We start from the raw sequence: 19,821 nt of genomic DNA, 5'->3' as shown, positions 1-19,821 counted from the left end.
CTGAGGTTAGGGACAATGAAGTACAGATTGTGCGTAGCACTGAACACATTGAATGGACATCAGTAATACAAGTTACAGAATAGGCCGAGCACTCGTTTGTGATTGCTTAAATAATACCATTTCATTGGTGGCTCACCAGATCATGCCAGGCCCGTGGGCTGTATGGATGTGCCATTTCTAAAATCGTATGCATCATGAGTGAAGATACGTCAATAATGTAAACAGTCTGCCTATCTTTCTGTTTTCTGCTTCCATCTTTGTTTGTGTGTATTTCTTGGCTTCAGTTCCTTGAAGAAATTAACATTGTTCTTGAATGCAGTTGTTCATCATGTTTATTTCTGTAGGTCCATTTTCCTGCACTGTTGAATCTAAAAATACCATACGATGCACTATTGGAAAATGCAGGTTGGTGAGTAAACAAATTAAACTGCTTGCAAATCATCAGCCAAGGACTTATAGTGCTCCTGTACTAAGCAACTTAGCCACACATCAGTCACCTACACGAGACAGTACAGTAGAGACATGTGACATGCTAACCAGTCAAGTAGCAGCAACTAGAAAGACACTCAGACAATGAATTTCATGAGGAGGGAAGGAGGGAGAATTTTGATGGCTTTATCTAATAGTGAAATGAATTATCATACAAGCTGAATTTATATCATGATGTTTTGGGGTAACTAAAACAACCATACAACTCCATGCAACATATTTAATATTCCCACCTGGAATAGTAAGTACACTGTAGCTTAATAACAATAAGATAAGAGAATATGCTTCACATAGTTACATGTTTTGACAAGTCATCAAGCATTCTGCTTCAACCAGGGTGAGAGAAAGAAATTACTCTAAAGCTGTTGACGAAAACATACCAGAATTGATTTGTAGCACTTTGGAGAGATAATAAAGAACAAAAATCAGGCACAGAATTTGGATGTGACTCCACCAAGTTGTTGGTTTATTGTTTTACACTAAGTCACACTAATTGGTACTGTAAACAGGTTAATGTGAGGATTACAAAAAGATTCAAAGAGTAAAAGTGAAGACAGAAAAATAATGGGAAAATCTGAAATGTTTTGAGACACTGAAAGAATATTATCGATAGAAAGCTACAGGAATATATTAAGAGAATCAGAGAGGACAGAAAATATAAAATTGTGTAAGAGCAAGAAGAGGAGATCTTGACCTGGCAGAAACAGACTACTTTTACGTCAAAATGCACTTTTTGAGGTAGTTCTCCCTGGGGTCAATACATTTAGCCCACGATTTTTCCCAGTATATTTTCATCCATGATGTGTGTGAGAGCTACAAAATATGTGCCATGACCTCTCAGTTGGACTGAAAATGTTTACCAGCACAAATTTTTTTACATGTGAGAATGGGTGCACGTGAGACATTGCCAACTGTAGTGGATAGGGTGCATGTCCCAACAATTTGCTCTTTAAATTTCTCAGTTAACTAACTGCCAAAAAACTTATGCAGAAGTGCATTGTCCAGACAAAAGATGTTTTTTCTTTAGCTATTCATTTGGTTTTTTCTCATCCTTGTATGTTTCTCATCCAGTTGCTCCAAAAGTTTCCAAAGTATTTGTCAGTTACTGTTTCATCCTTTGCTAACTAATGGATAAAAGGAATCCCTTTTGCATTTCCAAAAACTATGAATATAACATTTCTCAAAGATGAGTTCAGTTCCTCCTGTTCCAATGCTTAGCTGCCAGAATCCAACCTTTTCTTTGATTGCTGTTTCATTTCTGGTAACAAGCAGGCCACCAATTTCTTGCCCACAATAATAAATTAGCATAATTAATGCAGGGATTCATTTTAAAGTAGTCCATGCATTCATTTCCATGTTTGCTTTTAATCAGCATCAACACATGCAGCACCCATCTCACAAAAATCAATGTCATAGTTAATTCTTCATGCAAAATGTACTTGTCTCTTTCTTTTACTATGCTTACAGCATCACAAAGATTCAGTTAGGCAATTTCAGACAACCAAAAATGATCTGCTAATACCAGAAGCAGACATTAATGGCACCCTGTTCAATTGGATTAGAAAATATTCCTTGCTGATTAGTTGGATAAGAAATTTAAATGGAGTCAACACATAAATAAACTAATCAAGAATCCCTGTTCAGCAAGCTTACCCTTCTCTCATTGTGACAGAAAAATTGTATGTTTGCCATCATATGTACAAATCATTTTCTACCAGTTTCAATCATAGCAACCAACTTCACGGGAAGAAAAAGAGCTGTAGATGAGATGGATCACTGAGTGACCATTCTGTTTCAAAATAGTGATGTTAATTTTGTGATTATATCGAAATCATGGCCCTGTTAAACATGGAGTCTGTTAACATTTTATGATTAGTGGGTTTCAATTTATCCACTGGAATGTTGGATTGCATATCCACCTCATATGCATCTTCTTTTTTTCCTCTGAAGATGGTCACCATTTCTCTAACTAGAAACACAAGGAAAGCCACAACTGTAAAAGAGGTACAATTTATTGAATCACAGAGTGACAACAAGAATACATTGAAGGTAGTTACACATCTCGAACATATTACAACCTAGGACCCAGAAGCCTATCCATGGATTAGGGTATAGAGATTCATGCAGGGAAATCTTTGTTCATCATAAATACCTCACAGTCTACTCGCTGTATCTTTACAAATTAATTATATTTTTTGTGACACATCAAATCAAAACAACAAAGTGCTCTGATATGCATGCCTATAATACAAGAAATAAAGACTGCTACTAACCAAATGAAAGTGCTGGCAGGTCGACAGACACACAAACAAACACAAACATACACACAAAATTCAAGCTTTCGCAACAAACTGTTGCCTCTTTCCTGATGAGGCAACAGTTTGTTGCGAAAGCTTGAATTTTGTGTGTATGTTTGTGTGTCTGTCGACCTGCCAGCACTTTCATTTGGTAAGTCACATCATCTTTGTTTTTTATATATATATATATATATATATATATATATATATATATATATATATATATATATATATATATATATATATATATATATATATATAAAGATGATGTGACTTACCAAACGAAAGCGCTGGCAGGTCGATAGACACACAAACATTCACACAAAATTCTAGCTTTCGCAAGCAACGGTTGCTTCGTCAGGAAAGAGGGAAGGAGAGGGAAAGACGAAAGGATGTGGGTTTTAAGGGAGAGGGTAAGGAGTCATTCCAATCCCGGGAGTGGAAAGACTTACCTTAGGGGGAAAAAAGGACGGCACACACACACATATCCATCCACACATATACAGACACAAGCAGACATATTTAAATATGTCTGCTTGTGTCTGTATATGTGCGGATGGATATGTGTGTGTGTGCGAGTGTATACCTGTCCTTTTTTCCCCCAAGGTAAGTCTTTCCGCTCCCGGGATTGGAATGACTCCTTCCCCCCTCCCTTAAAACCCACATCCTTTTGTCTTTCCCTCTCCTTTCCTCTTTCCCAATGAAGCAACAGTTTGTTGAGAAAGCTTGAATTTTGTGTGTATGTTTGTGTTTGTTTGTGTGTCTGTCGACCTGCAAGCACTTTCGTTCGGTAAGTCACATCATCTTTGTTTTTAGATGTATTTTTCCCATGTGGAATGTTTCCCTTTGTGTAAAATCTGAATATTTGTAATAGGTACGATGTAACACCCAATATTGTGCCTTATTAGGTACAATGGTACATTTGTATCATGTATATGTAATCAGATATGTATATATGACTGTACTAAACTTGTATAAAAATGCTATGACGTTTGCAAAAGACACCAGTTGGTGTCTCCATGCAAAAAAATACAATAAATAAATAAACGTCTTTATGAAAACACTATCCCCACCAGGTACTGCTGCGCGAACATGGCAGACCAGGTGATGGCAGTTGGTGACTGGGCAGCCCCTGGCAGCTGCCTCAGGTAGTTGGGGGCTTGCCATTTCAACATTGGCATGCACTACAGTGGGTTACTACAGTCCTCCTTCCTTACAGAGGGGAAAAAGTGGCTTCACCGTCCATGATGCTGTGACTGAAGAGACATCTGTGGCATCCATGGCAACGCCAAGGGTGATAGCCGAAGGCATGGGAAGTTCCTGATCCACACAGAGAGGCACGTATGGACGAAAATAAGTGGGACAAGGGCACCCCCTGCTGCCCACAGACCCTTAGGCAACCAGTGGACAGGTCCAACAACAGGGAGGCAGCAGCCATCTGAATGTAGAGAGTCCACAACGCGGTGTCCAGCATGAGCAGCAACAATTGTGGACTGGGCAGGAGAGGCTCTGGTGATGGAAACCTGACTTCCATCCCTGCTGTCAGTGGCACCTGTTCAGCACAGTGGGAGGTGCCGGCAATTGCCACAGGAAGCAAAACCAGAACTGGTGCTGATGAAGCCCTGACCATTGGGCTGGGCAGGTATGACTGAGCCTTTGTGATGCCTGGAGTGCCAGGGATAAGTAAGAATGAGACGTCCTGCCTACGGCCAAAGGATGGGGCCAAGCGTCACCCTCAGATGCAACTGTTTCTGATGGTATGCCATGAGGTGATCTTTGGTGTGAATCATGAAGATGCTGTAACAGTGCCAGCTGTCGACAACACCCTGAATCCAGTGAGGGTGCCATCCTGAGCCCTGGACCAGACTGATGAGCCAGATGCGAACATCAACTAAACTGGTACTGCTCGGAGCACCTGCCCAGTAATAAGAGGTTGAGTAGCATCAGCAGCTGACGGCTATCCAGGAGCTAGGCAGGAGTCTTGTCCACAAATGGCATCATTTTGTAAGAGCTTAAAAAAGATATAAGAGTCTCCTCTGTTAGGAAACCTTCTACTATGTGTGTCTTAAACATTCAGATAAGGTGTCGTGCCTTGCTGTTCAACTGCAGCTGGAGGGGAGATACTGTGCCGTGGTGAATGCCATTTTGTGTATGAATGTCTTTGAAAGGTTGCACCATGAAATGAGGACCATTGCCTAAAACCAAAGCGCAAGGCAAGCCTTCTATGGAGAATATTTTGGACAGGGTCTCGACAGACATGGCTTCTCCACAGACAGACAACAAATGACACAAGGAAAATGGGAAAAAGCATAAATTGCCAATAACCACAAGGTGTCTAAAAAGCTAAATCAATGTGGACTCTTGCCCAAGGATTGTAGGGCCCAGGATAGCAAAAAAATAGTGTGCGGTTGCTGCCTCTTGGCCCGTACACATGTGGCAGGCCACAACAAGGTTTTTCACCTCCCGATTGATGCCCGGACAAAGCACATGGCAGCGCACCAACAGTTTCGAGCAAGAGATCCCCCAGTGACCCTGCTGTAACAAGTGGAGGACTTCCAGCTACAGAGTGCTGGAACCACTAAACAGGAAGTAAACCTTCTGTCGGCAGGTGAATAATGGCATGATGCATAAAAATTCTGCCCAGCAGACAGTCGAGCCAACCCTATTATAACGTCTACAACCTACCAGAGCCCTGGATCTGCCTTCACAGTACAGGCAGCATGGCAACTGCTGATGGAGAAGCTATCCACTGTGTGCTTCACATCCATATCCAGTTGAAAACAAAGCAGCCTCCAGGTCAAACGAGGGGTCTGGACCCATGGGGAGTCAGGACAGAGCATCTGGATTCAGATGTTGTAACTTGGGGTGAAAATGGATCTCATAACTGTCCAGTAACAAAATCAGAGCCCAATGCTGTAGATGATGAGTAACTTTGTCTAGTAAGGACACTAACAGGCTAAACAGGGAAATCAAGGGCTTACGGTTGGCGATTAAATGAAATTTTGCACCATACAAGAACACAAAAAGTTTTTAAGGCATAGGCAATGGCAAGGGCTTTTTTTCCACTTGAAAATAAAGCTGCTGAGCCAAGTGTTTTCAGCTCAAAGGCACAGGTCATTCAGAGCCATTTGAATGGCAATTGACCAGGACTGTCCCTCCTGCCCTCCCCCTGTGCTCAGGCCCATCCGTGGCCAGGAACAGACGCTTGTCGGGTTGAAATCTTGTAAGACACCATACAAATCAAAGGCTATCCTTAAGCTGCACAAAAGAAAGCTCACAAGCTGCAGAATAAACAAAAGGAGGATGTTTCTGAAGCAACAGATGAAAGAGGCGGTCGATACTAGCTTCTCTGGGAATACACCTATGATAGTATGCCACTTTGCAATGAAATGCCTGTACTTCTTGCACATCAGCCAGATGGAGCAAAGGCGTAATGGTAGTGACACATTCCATGGGGCGTATGGCCTTCTGGGAAATTTCATGACCCAAATAAACAATGGAAGGCTTGACTTCCGCAAGGCGTTCGATACAGTTCCCCACAGTCGTTTAATGAACAAAGTAAGAGCATATGGACTATCAGACCAATTGTGTGATTGGATTGAAGAGTTCCTAGATAACAGAATGCAGCATGTCATTCTCAATGGAGAGAAGTCTTCCGAAGTAAGAGTGATTTCAGGTGTGCTGCAGGGGAGTGTCGTAGGACCGCTGCTATTCACAATATACATAAATGACCTTGTGGATGACATTGGCAGTTCACTGAGGCTTTTTGTGGATGATGCTGTGGTATATCGAGAGGTTGTAACAATGGAAAATTGTACTGAAATGCAGGAGGATCTGCAGTGAATTGACACATGGTGCAGGGAATGGCAATTGACTCTCAATGCAGACAAGTGTAATGTGCTGTGAATACATAGAAAGAAAGATCTCTTATCATTTAGCTACAATATAGCAGGTCAGCAACTGGAAGCAGTTAATTCCATAAATTATCTGGGAGTAGGCATTAGGAGTGATTTAAAATGGAATGATCGTATAAAGTTGATCGTCGGCAAAGCAGATGCCAGACTGAGATTCACTGGAAGAATCCTAAGGAAATGCAGTCCAAAAACAAAGGAATTATGTTACAGTACACTTGTTCGCCCACTGCTTGAATACTGCTCAGCAGTGTGGGATCCATACCAGATAGGGTTGATAGAAGAGATAGAGAAGATCCAATGGATAGCAGCGCACTTCGTTACAGGATCATTTAGTAATCGTGAAAGCGTTATGGAGATGATAGATAAACTCCAGTGGAAGACTCTGCAGGAGAGACGCTCTGTAATTCGGTACGGGCTTTTGTTGAAATTTTGAGAACATACCTTCACTGAGGAGTCAAGCAGTATATTGCTCCCTCCTACGTATATCTTGCGAAGAGACCATGAGGATAAAATCAGAGAGATTAGAGCCCACAAAGAGGCATACCGACAATCCTTCTTTCCACGAACAATATGAGACTGGAATAGAAGGGAGAACCGATAGAGGTACTTAAGGTACCCTCCGCCACACACCGTCAGGTGGCTTGTGGAGTGAGGATGTAGATGTAGATGTAAAACGTGAGACTTTAGCCAGATTAAATTTGAGGCAGTCAGTCAGTAGAACAGTAAACAAAGAACGTTAATTATATAGGCGACCCTCCATGGTAGCACTGTCACAAAGATATCATCAAGATAGTTAATGCAATGGCAGACTACCAACATAACCTATTCTAAAAAATGTGAAAGATAGCAGGTGTACTAGTGAGCCCAAATATTATCCATTGATACTGATAGAGGCTGAAAGGTGTATTAACCACAAGTAATTGTTCTGATACCTTGTCCAATGGAATTTGAAGGTAGGCTTCAGCCAAGTTGATTTTCGAAAAGTATTGACTCCCAGCCAATTTTGTGAGCATGGCAGGGAGTAAGTGTCTATGACTGACTGTGCGTCAATAGTGACCTTGAAGTGGCGACAGGGCTGAAGTTGACCATACAGCTTCTTTATGATTACTAAGGGCATAGCCCATCCACTTGAAGAAATTGGTCTAATCACTCCCAATGACGTCAAGTGATTCAGCTCCGTCTTAATCTGGTCACATAAAGCTACTGGCTCGACTGTGCCTGAAAAAAGTAAGGATGGTTGGAGGGTTTGAGGGTGATGTGTACCATGAAATTGTTTGCACAACATAATCCTGAAGGAAAGAGCTCCGACAACTCACAACACAAAGAATCCAATTTGTGGTAAGGCACACTTGATCTGATACCATATGCACTGCCTTCACAGTAAGAAAAACCAAAGGCAGCAATCTAACCCAAACAAATTTTCAATACTCACATTATTAACCACCGTGTATGTAATGGAATGGGCAACTGATTTTGAGACTATGTCAGCTGTGAATAGGAATCTGCTGTTTGTTATAGCTGACCAATTAAGATTACCAATTAATGCTCAACACATGCCAATGGTGGTGACCCAAGCCTGGCATACGTCTATGAATCAATTTGGGACACAGCAGCTCCTATGTCGATTTGTAGGATTAATGGTTGATCCATCACCCACACTTCAATGAATATTTAGTTTTGTCCTGTAGACAACGGTGAACACAATAAAAAAACAATATAAATATTGACTGCCATTTTCCTGCAGTGACTCCTAGGGTGGGGAGAGGAGGAGGGAGGAAGGGGGGGGGGGGGAGGCAGAGATAGACATACTACTGCTGTGTGACCCCTTTTCTACATTTATGGCAAGAGGCCCACTGTTTGGAGTGGGCTGCCCACTCATGCTGTGCAAAACAAGAGGGGCACAACAGAAGTGACATTTGTTATTCCTACTGCCGACAATGTATTTGTCCACATTGGCCTGATTGGCTGTCTGTACTCCAACTACCTCCTCCATCCCTAGGCTCCAAGCACTGGGGTTGTATGCTGTCAACAACAGCGACATCACTCAAAGCCTCTAAATAGCAGCCAGTGCTGCAGGAGCCTCAAACAGCTGTAAAGTATTCCAAAATTCTTCTAATTTAGGGTCCTCAAACTGAAGGGCATATTGACACAGCTCCTTACCTGGGGCTGAAAGAATGCCTGTGTCTCTGACTATTTTGCCTTAGCCATGACAAACTGACTCAACTGAGTCTATGAACTGTGGCCATCCATGCTTGATATGACTGCTGTTGCTGCTCATGACATTGGCAGAATTCAATACATGTCGCCATCACATGCTTACAATGCACATCATCAGAAGAAAGTGATGCTGGTTGTGCAGAGGAGTTAAATGGCAGAGTAAATGAGCTGTGCAAGGGATATCCATGATAAGAAAAGAGCCTTACAGACCTTCTTGTCAACCAGCTGGAATACCACGAAAGGTTAGCAAAGTCGCTTCTTGTAAGTGTCCCAATCTTCTGCAGATTCATCACAGGGTGGGAAAGCAGGCGGGTGAACAACCAGCAGCTGAGGCTGAGTCAATGCAGTCAACAACGATTCCAACACAGCCATCTGCACATGCCGTTGCAGAATGGACTGGGGTAAAGCCAGTAGGAAAGGTATCTAACCCAAACAAATTTTCAATACTCACATCATTAACCACTGTGTACATAATGGAATGGGCAAATGACTTTGAGACTGTGTTGGCAATGAATCAGCCCAGAATAGGAATCTACTGTTTGTTGTAGCTCACCAATCAATGCTCAATATGTGGATGAGCAGACTCCATAATACACAGATATTCAACCCTCGTCATTGTCAGTTGTGTTCTAACTAGGAACACAAAGCAACACAAGGCCATAAGAGAGATATAATTCATTGAGTCATGGAGTGACAACAATAAGAATTCACGGAAAGTAGTTACCCGTCTCAAAAACATTATGACTAGGGGCCCAGAGGACCACGGATGGCCTTATGAAGATGCTACCCTTTCAGATGTCACTGGTGTAGTGGCGCATGTGCACAGCGAACCAGGTGATGGTAGTCAGTGACTGGGCTGATGCTGGTGGTTGCCTCGAATAGCTACAGATGTGCTCTTTGAATGTTAGCATACACTTTGACTTGCTGTTGTGTACCAACTTACACCCACTGTGGGCGGTATGTGTTGTAACTCGTGAGTTACTACAACTATGACACCAAAACTGGTAGAAAATGACTAATACATTTCTACAGCTCGTGGCAGACAGGCAATTCTTCAAATTCATGACAGCTGTATTGAGTCACCTCATTAAATTGTTAGTCTCACTGTGTTAATGTAGCAACAAGAGTTTTAGCTCATTTTGCATACTTACACTCTTTGTTGTCTTACGTAATTCTCTTCTGGTGCTGTGCACTTGTAGTAAATAAAGTGCTTATTCAGCAGAAGTGAACAGTAAGAATATTGTGTAAAGTAGATAACAATACATCTTACAGATGCCTTTTTAAAGATCTTGGAATTCTTACACTTGCTTCCCATTATATTTATTTCTTAATGGTTTTTGTTGCTGACAATAAAAATTAGTTTCAGCTGAAATGAGATCTACACAGTCACTACACTGATACAAAAATAATTTTGATGTAGACTGTGCCTTCTTGCCTAGGGTATGCACTCTGGTGCCAAGGCATTCAACAAGTCTCCATCTAACATAAAGCCAAAATTGAGAATTCCAGCCAGCTCAAAAGAAAATTTAGCATATCGTCTGAATGTCTAAATTCAAGGACTGAAAAGCTGTGTTAGCTACACGGCAGGTAGCAGTGTTCATTGCACCTGTACAACACGTAGTAAGGTAGTGTAGGCATGACACAGTATTTAGAAATGTAAGTTACTGTTTTCCCTGAAAAGTGCCAGTTTAATCAAATAAATATTAAACTTCCAATAAGATATAAAGAACATCTATTTAATATAACTGGGGAGGTAGCAGCTTTCTCTTTAATTTACTTGATTGAATTTAGCTGACATAAACATGCGTGGTGGTCTGTGGGTAGAGCATCAGACTCTGGCTCTGGAGGTCCCAGGTTCAACCTCAGATAGGGGCAGGGAGTTTCCTCATTCCAGTATTTCCAGGATGGCCCTAGATCCACTCAGTCTGTTATGAAATGAGTATTGCGGATGTTTCCCAAGGGTAAAAGGTGGCTGGGGCTATCGGCCAACCACCTTTTGCCTCCTAAGGCTGTGGCAATGAGACTTTACCTACAGACAGGCCAATAGCCCTGTCACAGGCTTGCGCCACAGAAAAGTAGGAAAACATGAATCCAATACGGTCAATTTATGGTTAAAAATTTGGATAATCTGATCATGGATCATCTTCATGAGAAGTATTGCCATGGTGAATTAAGATGTTTATTCCTTAACTATTGAAAAAGAATGTGCAGACTCCTTACACCTATTCACCAAGTTTGTATCAGGTTTATCACAGCATGAATTTAAGTTTGTTTTCAATACATAGGGCGAGTCAAGAGGAAAGGTGCATGCTTTGATGGGTGATAGCATTAGTGATTCTGAACAGAAGATTTCATATGGATGTATGCCCTACTCTGAATGATTTCACATTTAATATCACTTATTCCATTTTTCTTGAGTAACTCAAAAACTGAGCCACCAGTGAAAACACATCAAAATGCAAAATTAAACTACATTAAATTCTGTACAAAAAGGGAACTATTCATTTCTTTTCTCTAGGACTAATAGATTGTGTGAAGAAAATGCAAGAAAACAAAATCTTGCGGGATGCGCTTGTGCTGTAGCTTGTGGACCAATATGAAGTAGTTTTCTTAGTTGCTAGACCACGAGTGTCCTGCATCAAACTGTTTGTCTTAACTTGCTCTACACTACTATGGTATGTGGTAAACAATGACAATGTTTGAATAATACCAAAAAAAAAAAATAACAATGTATATCAAATGTGTTCTGTCTCAGGAACCAATCAGAATAGGGCATATGTCCATATGTAGTTTTTTGTTCAGAATCGCTAATACTATCAAGTCCTCAAAGCATGTACCTTTTCTCCCGACCCACCCCATATTAACAAACAATATGATTACTTTGAAAAGCCATATAAACAAAATTATTCTGCAGCTCAAGCTACATATGATTTATTTGCAAATCAAGTTGATATTTGATTCATGATATTGTACAATGCAGAAACAAAAATTCTTTGATACCATCACCACCTCAAAGTTAAGCAGCAAAATTTTCACCTTGTACCCATATCATAAAATACGCTTACATCCATACAATGGCTTATCCTTCATAGATATGAATAATGATGAAAGCCCTAACAATGAAATGCATGTAATTCTAATTCTTTGTTTGCTGCACTGAGGTGGCAAGAAGCAATTAACTGAAAAATGTGTGAATCCACGTGGCAGTGAATGAAAAAAACTAAGACATAAAAAATACAGCAGTGATTCTCAGACAGGCACAAACAGCTTACCTATTTCAGTCCCACGGCCACAAGTGAAGGTTAAGCCGTGACCTTCGATTTCTCGGTCAGTATAAATGATAACGTACGCACAAGAATAGTCTGGATCTGTGTGCTGAAAATGGAAATAAAAAATCCTATTTATTACTAATGAAAGATAAAATTAAATGTAACACTTACATTTAAAAGCATTGAGTCTTAAAGAGCATTATTCAAAAGAAATTCATTGCTGAATTAATGGCCTCATTAGAGGACACACAATATAATTTACTACTTCTCATTTTCTGCTTGAAGTAGGTCACTTCATAAATTAATTTGTCACTGTTCATTTACACACTCTATTTTTTCTAGAGCAAAAATTTTTCATTGATACACAAATTTATTTCACAGAATTCTCTTAAAAATCTTTTTTTGGAACATCAGTAACTATCTTTGATTACATACTACTGTTTGCATAACATATATTGTGAAGTGTTAAGCTTTAATGCGCTATGGGGTTATATGTACGCACACAACATCTAAGAAGAATTGAATAGATGGTGACATTGTTCATTGAGTGGAAAATGTGAATAAACATGAGTTCAGAGTGGACCATCTGGCAATGGTGAAAGATTGTCAGCATCAATAGGAATTTCAGAATGAATAATTTTTCTTCCAAGTATGGAAGCAGTTTACACTGATCTAAAGCTATGGCAAAACACATTTCACTCCCATAATGTTCGGTGGTACTTTTCGTGGGCTAGCCCTAAAAGAGATTTCTTTAAGTTATGAATTACTCTATCGAATCTCAATTCTGACAGAAGCATGTGAACATGGAGAATCCTTGATGAAATGCATAAATAATTAAGTGTGGTGATACAGTGAAAGCTGAAGATGAAAGCTTTGGGGTGAACACTTGTAACTACCACAAACTTATGTATGTACTGTTGCAAATACCGGCACATGAATTATCTGTTCCACTTCTTCTCTCTCACTGCTGCATAGCCTTCTGTGTTTTGTATTCATCGCATTATCAAATATATCAAAAAAGGAGGAAGATTAGGGTTTAACATCGGTTTACTGTGAAGTCATTAGAGACAGATCACAAGCTGTTTCAAGGATGGGGCAGAAAATTGGTCATGCCCTTGCAAAGAAATGATCACAACATTTATCTGGAGCAATTTACGGCAATCAGGGAAAACATAAATCAGAATGATCGAACACAGATTTGAACCTTCGTCCTTCCAAATATGAGTCCAGTATGCTACCCACAGTGCCACCTTGACCAGTCACCCAAATAAATGCAGCTTACAGTGACTGGCTCTATAATTTTGATTCTAGATTACTTGTGAAGATCCATATTGTGTAGTTTTGTGGATCTTAATTCAAATTTGGGGAGATTAAGGAAGATGAATCATCGACTCAATTTGATAAAAGATGTTGTGTGGGTGGTGGAATGCAGTAGGTGATACTCAAATTGAGTCTGATATGTTTGACAAGTTTTTTTTTTCTTTTGTTACAAAAGGATTAAGGATTTTGCCCTTGGTTTTTAATTCTTACAAAAGATTTATCACTGGGTTTTTAATTCTCATTTCTACTTCAATGTTGTTTCTCTTGCCTATCCTTTCCTTCCTTTCTGCACTATTTGACTCTTCTTTCCTTTTTCTCTCCTCTATTTTACTATACCTCATGTCTTGCTGCCATTTGAACACTGATTTTCACACTCATTGGTACTGCCCTACTTTCGTCAGCCCCTTTATTTGGCCTGGTGAAAGAGTTCCTAGCTTGTATTACTTTTTTACATAAATCTGTTGTCAACTGTTGATAAGAAGATTTTACTACAAATAATGTTATATTCAATTAAACTGGAAGAAACTGTTACTATTCATTCGTTATAATCCAAGTAAAAAAGATCTGAAAACCTCAAGTTATTTATAATGACTGCTTCTACTTCTCTTTAGAGAGCAGCTTCTTTTACTTTGGAAATATGATGAATCTACAATCCTGTAATATTTATCACCCTCATATAGTTTTTCATTGATGCTGTCTTTAGGGAAACCAAATTTTCCATTTCTGAGGATATTACAGTTTTCCTTAAAATGTCTACATTTCAGTGCTACCAAAATTATTAGTTAGCATACACAGAGTATTGTTTGAATCCCAATGTATACTAATCCCTTACAAATAAAAAAAATAGATATAAAAATGTCAGGGCTACTTCCTTTTGATGTTCATTCCAAAATGTAAAAATGTTTTATACAGATGGTTATTACTGTGATAATCTGACACATTCTACACCCTAGCGATATACGCACATCAAGGATCTATGTAACACAAAAATAAATAAATAAAATTAAATTATCAAGCAGAATACTGAAACTCGGAAACACTCATACAATGAGAGGTTGCCATAGTAGGCACAGTGTTCATGCACTTTAAAGAAACACAAACAAATAAATGAACACTTACTTACTGAATGTAGTGCAACTACTTGATCTGCTCAGTTGAAAACAGTACCTTTTACAAGCACTTGAAATGCCTAATATAATGTATATAACCTTCAACTCATAAGATGTGATTCAGCTGTGATGCTGTAAAACTAAGCACTTATAAACTTAAGAACACTTTGGAATAAACATGTTCAATGCTAAATGCTTGTAGAATGAATTCCACTGATATTGGCTCAGAACAGCACTTACTGTTGTGCTATAGGAGACTGGTCATTAATTTTAGAGCATACTGTATGCAGAACACTGGCTTTGTATCAACTGCAAAAACAATGCAAATGCAGCAAAGAAATGAACTACAAAATTTTGTATGAATAAATGGTCCACTCTTTATAAGACCCATTACATTACTAGCACACGCATAACTAACTTCACAAACAAATATTTTATTAAATAAGTTATTGAATTACCATAGCATCTGAGCCATGCGCACCTAAGGATGTGGGAAAACGAATATCCCGCACATGCAAAGTACGTATCCTTAATCCCGTTCCAGGCATGCTTCCTCTTACACGTCGGACTCTATAACAAAAAATACAAGATATCTGACACACTGTATTTTAAATTGTTATGATCAGTTTTGCAAAAATTGTATACAAAAAAATTTAATTCTCTAGCAAATTTTTATTTGTTCTGTATTATTTGCAGTTCCTTCAGAATGGTACTAGTCAGTAGTTAAAAGATTATGTAGAAATGTCCATAAATATTTTGATTGTGTGCTTATTCATTAACGTTTAACTTTGATACAGGTAAAAAAAATGATAGCTGCTCCTTTTCCTCACAACAGAATACCTCAAATGTGTCTCATGTCTCCAAGATAATTTGCAAACTTCTTAAAAACTGAGAGTGTCACTACATTTATGTATCTCAATAAACACATATACTGTTTGTTATGTTTCATACAATGTTGTTCAGTACATTCCTTATAACTTCTAGTATAAAATAATACATTCCTGGTGTAAACCACAGCATGAAAAATCTAAGCATTTTTAGTTCATCAAATGTACTGTGGTTATTATCTGGACACATGACACCTTTATTACTGAAATGCTGCATAAGTCTGCAAGGATAATGTATTTATGATTAAAACATCATGTCTTGTGTTCTGCTGTCAAGGGCATCAATAACTTGAAGTACTCACAATTTGCAGTTGCACAGGCCGTCACCAGCCTGTGCCTTACTGAATATGCTACACACAAACCCACTACTATCTCTATAGCTCAAGGTCACCAATGTTAGCAGAGCATTTAGAATACGTTACACCATTCAAGGTTTGCACAGCTGAAGGTGTGGCAATTTCTTTGGTGGAAGTTTGGGGGCAGTGATTTGTGCATTAATTTTTGCAAGTGAACTTTTGTGCTATTGTCAGTAAAATAAGAATACTGTGCAACTGTTATATTCCCACTTAAGATTCCTGGGTTATGCCAAAAGAATTCTCTTATTTTTAAATTTTATAAATTCAGTTCATTAACAGAATTCCTGTACAAAAGATGAATGCAAGCAATGACTTCAACGACTGATTTAAACAGCAACCACTACTATAGATATGTTTATCTCCATTTTCATAAGAGGAAAATAAAAACAAATAAAAATGTTATCACATTAAAAAGCGCATGCAGCAATACAGAAAATGAATTACAGTAGCAACTAGCTGTGCAGATAATAAAATGCTGGGACCTGAAATACAGTTAGAGTTAATGGTAGCAGCACAGTTATTTAAGATACGGGTAGTCATTACGAATAAAACAGTAATTATTGAAATCTCATAGTCTGTATAAATTGAATCCACATGAGCTTGAAAAACCACATAATTACCATTATATATCCTGTTAGCTTCTGTATGTTAATGTACCTATTTGTATACCTTAATATCAAAATATCTTTTTAAAATGTAATCTTTCTTACTTTATTTCTTTAAAAAAAAATTAAAGAAAACAACATAAGTATGCAAGTGATAACAACTAAACCAAGTAATTCTTACAAGTTAGTGATGTTAAACACTTCTCTGAAAAACCATTAGGAATTTTGTCATTACCTATATGCTACATTATGGTTTGTCCACTCAATACTATTAAAATTTTGCTGATTATTTAAGGATATTTATTCTTACAATACATAACCATATCATCTTTACACTGAATGGCAAAATATATGATTACCAAGCAAAATAACATTTAATTTTAAAATCTTTTATTTATTTAGTTTATATACATTATCACAGTGATGATTTACATCATGTACAAAATCTTGTCATTCTTATCAACATATCTTTATCATAAAAACATTATTCTGCTTTATTAGATTATAAAATTATATATGTACATATAGGTAAAATAAAAGCTAGTGAAACACCTTGGTCAATTTTACTAAAATAGGTATAGTAACATGTAGCACAAAAGTTAGGTGCATAATTATATACGTACAATGATGAAAGAAGTTTAGTTTTATCTATTATACTTTGATAATTATGAATTTTTGTTTAGAGGGATTATGAGGCAGACCTACAGATTTGAGCAAAGTTCCGGGTATTTATTAGTGCTGTAGACACTGTTGTTTGTTACTAAATTTTTTAGTTCTTTTTTAAATGTATTAATGTTTGGTATTTTTTTGATGTTATCAGGCAGTGCACTTTAGAGAATTCTTGGTTTGTACACAACTCTGTCCTGATATTTTGATTTTCTGTGCATATCCCTATGATAGTCATCTATTTATTTATTTAGTCCTTCCGATCCTACATGTGAGAATATATACAAGGACATTTGACATGGTTAGGTCTTTACAAGATAAAATACAGTTTGTATTGTATTCCTAAGGGCTAGATATTTAAGTAATTTAGGAAAGAATAATATATACAACAAACATTAGAGGCAACATACAATGTAAAATATTCATAATGCATCTTTATTTTTGTTGTTTGGTTTCTAGGTACTCTGTCAGACCGTAAAAGCAATGATCAATTAAATATGCCTTTAGTTCATCCTTAAAACTACTGAGATTACTAGCTGATTTAATATGGTTAGGCAGATTATTGTACATATTTATCCCTGTATGTAGAGTGCCTTTTTGGCACAATTACGTTCTCACCTGTTTCATATGAAGATCAGAGTTTTGTCTTGTATTGATGCATGTATATCTTCATTTTTTAATAAGATATGGGGGGGTGGGGTCTATAAATATACTGTTTGATAAAAACTGACATTTTGTATATAAAAAAGCAAGGAAGAGGAAGAACTGACAGTTTTTTGAATATGGGTCTGCATGATTTCCTATTGGTTACCCCATCAACAATTCTTAATATTCTCTTTTGCATCCTGAAAAGTTTAATATTTGTTGTTGCATTGCCCCAGAAGATTATGTCATATTTAATTACAGAATGCACAGAGGAGTAGTATACATTTAACAGGCTGGCTTTGCTGCAACAAATTTTTAAGATCCTTATCATGTAGCAGGTTTTGCTTAGTTTTCTTTGCAAATATTCAATGTGTACCTCCCAGCTATTCAAAGCTGAAACTTGATGGTTTTTAATGAAGCAGATACTTTCAAATACAAATATGGATGGTAAGGTCATGATTCTTAATTCCTTAAAGATACCTCTACATGATTCTCTGTAAGCAACATCACTTATTAATCCTACAACTTCCTTTTGAAGTTTAAAAGACTGCTTTGCAAAAGAGATATTTCCCCAGAATACTATACCAGACCTCAGTAGACTATGCATGTATGCATAACAAGCACTTAATACTGTTTCGGTAGTGCAGCAATCTTTAAGCTTTCTTAATATGTAACAGTACTTGCTTAATTTTTTGTTAAGCATTTCTACATGTTTATCCCATCATAGATCCTAAATATTTTATGTGATTCTCTTGTTGAATTTGGCTACTCGATAATGTGAATTTTTCATTGATCCTAATTTTGTTCCTTGTATGATTGAAGTTCATCCATACAGTTTCTTTTCAGTGACAAAAATGGCTCAAATGGCTCTGAGCACTATGGGACTAACTTCTGAGGTCATCAGTCCCCTAGAACTTAGAACTACTTAAACCTAACTAACCTAAGGACATCACACACATCCATGCCCTGTCAGTGACAACTAGACAGTTATCTTTGAACCACTTTTCAGCCACTTCTGCTGTTCTGTCAGAGGTTTTTTTTTTTTTTTTTTTTGCTGTATCTCATAATATTCTTTCCTTTTATAAAGAAGCTGGTGTCATCAGCAAATAATATAAGATCAGCTATTGAACATTGTTGTGGTAGGTCATTAATAAAATCCAAGAATAACAATGGTCCCAGTACCAAACCCTGGAGCAACACATGATTAACTCTTTTATACTGAGAATGGTACACATTACCATTCTGAGAAATTTGCACTCTTTGTTGTCTGTCATCTAAATATGACTTGAACCACTTATAGGAAACACCATGGACACAATGATTATATAGTTTTGACAGTAGTAGATTATGATTTATAAGATCAAACACTTTGGAAAAGTCAAAAAACAAGCCACAGATCAATTCCTTGCCCTCAATAGCTTTGTAATCAAGTTTTAGGAAATTGAAGTGAGTCATTTGCATAGATTTGCCTTATCTGTAAACATTCTGTGCATTTACAAGAATTTTACTTTTGTTTGGGGAGTCTAGCAATCTGTCATACATTATTTTTTCAATTACTTTCAAAAATGCAGATCATAATTACAGTGGTCTGAAATTTTTAATGTCAAACATGTCACTACATTTATAAATTGGTATTACTGTTGACCGCTTAAATTTACTTGGAAGCACACCAGTTTCAAAGGAATCATTGATTATGTCCACAGGTTGAGAGACAACTTTATCAGTACTGTATTTAGTAGTTTTGTCAGGGATACTGTCAAATCCCCCAGGTCATTTTGCTCTTTAGTTTACTGATAGCCTTTTGTACTTCTTCGGGTGTTATGGGATACAGGCACATTTTCCTTTCATTTATTGAAGCTTTTACCTTTGTCTTTGGATTACATTTACTTGTGATCAGGTTTAGGGCTACATTATATAATGCTCATTAAGTATATTAGCTATTAGAAGTGGATCATCAACAATTTCATTTCTGTGTTTTATGTTGATTTTATTAATTAGTATTTTCATGTTTGCCTGTATGATTATTAATAACTTTCCACCTTGATTT

At 37.8% G+C, this 19,821-nt stretch overlaps 1 protein-coding gene across 5 annotated transcripts in view; it reads right to left on the bottom strand.

Annotated features, from left to right (window-relative positions):
• LOC126474982 (mitochondrial enolase superfamily member 1-like) overlaps positions 1-19,821 on the bottom strand; it is a 141,966-nt gene that overhangs the window by 101,380 nt on the left and 20,765 nt on the right. For 4 of the 5 annotated variants that reach the window (XM_050102519.1, XM_050102520.1, XM_050102517.1 and 1 more), the window contains exons 2-3: positions 15,074-15,185; positions 12,190-12,292 (exon numbers count right to left, since the gene is read on the bottom strand). In XM_050102519.1, coding sequence (XP_049958476.1) covers positions 12,190-12,292; positions 15,074-15,185 — 215 coding nt within the window. Of the gene's footprint in view, positions 1-12,189; positions 12,293-15,073; positions 15,186-15,804; positions 15,839-19,821 lie in introns of those variants that run through there. The other variant, XM_050102522.1, reaches the window with a different exon arrangement.

This window comes from Schistocerca serialis, chromosome 4 (genome assembly GCF_023864345.2).
Source record: "Schistocerca serialis cubense isolate TAMUIC-IGC-003099 chromosome 4, iqSchSeri2.2, whole genome shotgun sequence".
In the NCBI taxonomy this organism is placed as follows: Eukaryota; Metazoa; Arthropoda; class Insecta; order Orthoptera; family Acrididae; genus Schistocerca; species Schistocerca serialis.
The sequence above is the reverse complement of the archived record's forward strand: the minus strand, read 5'-3'. Positions and strand labels throughout refer to the sequence as shown.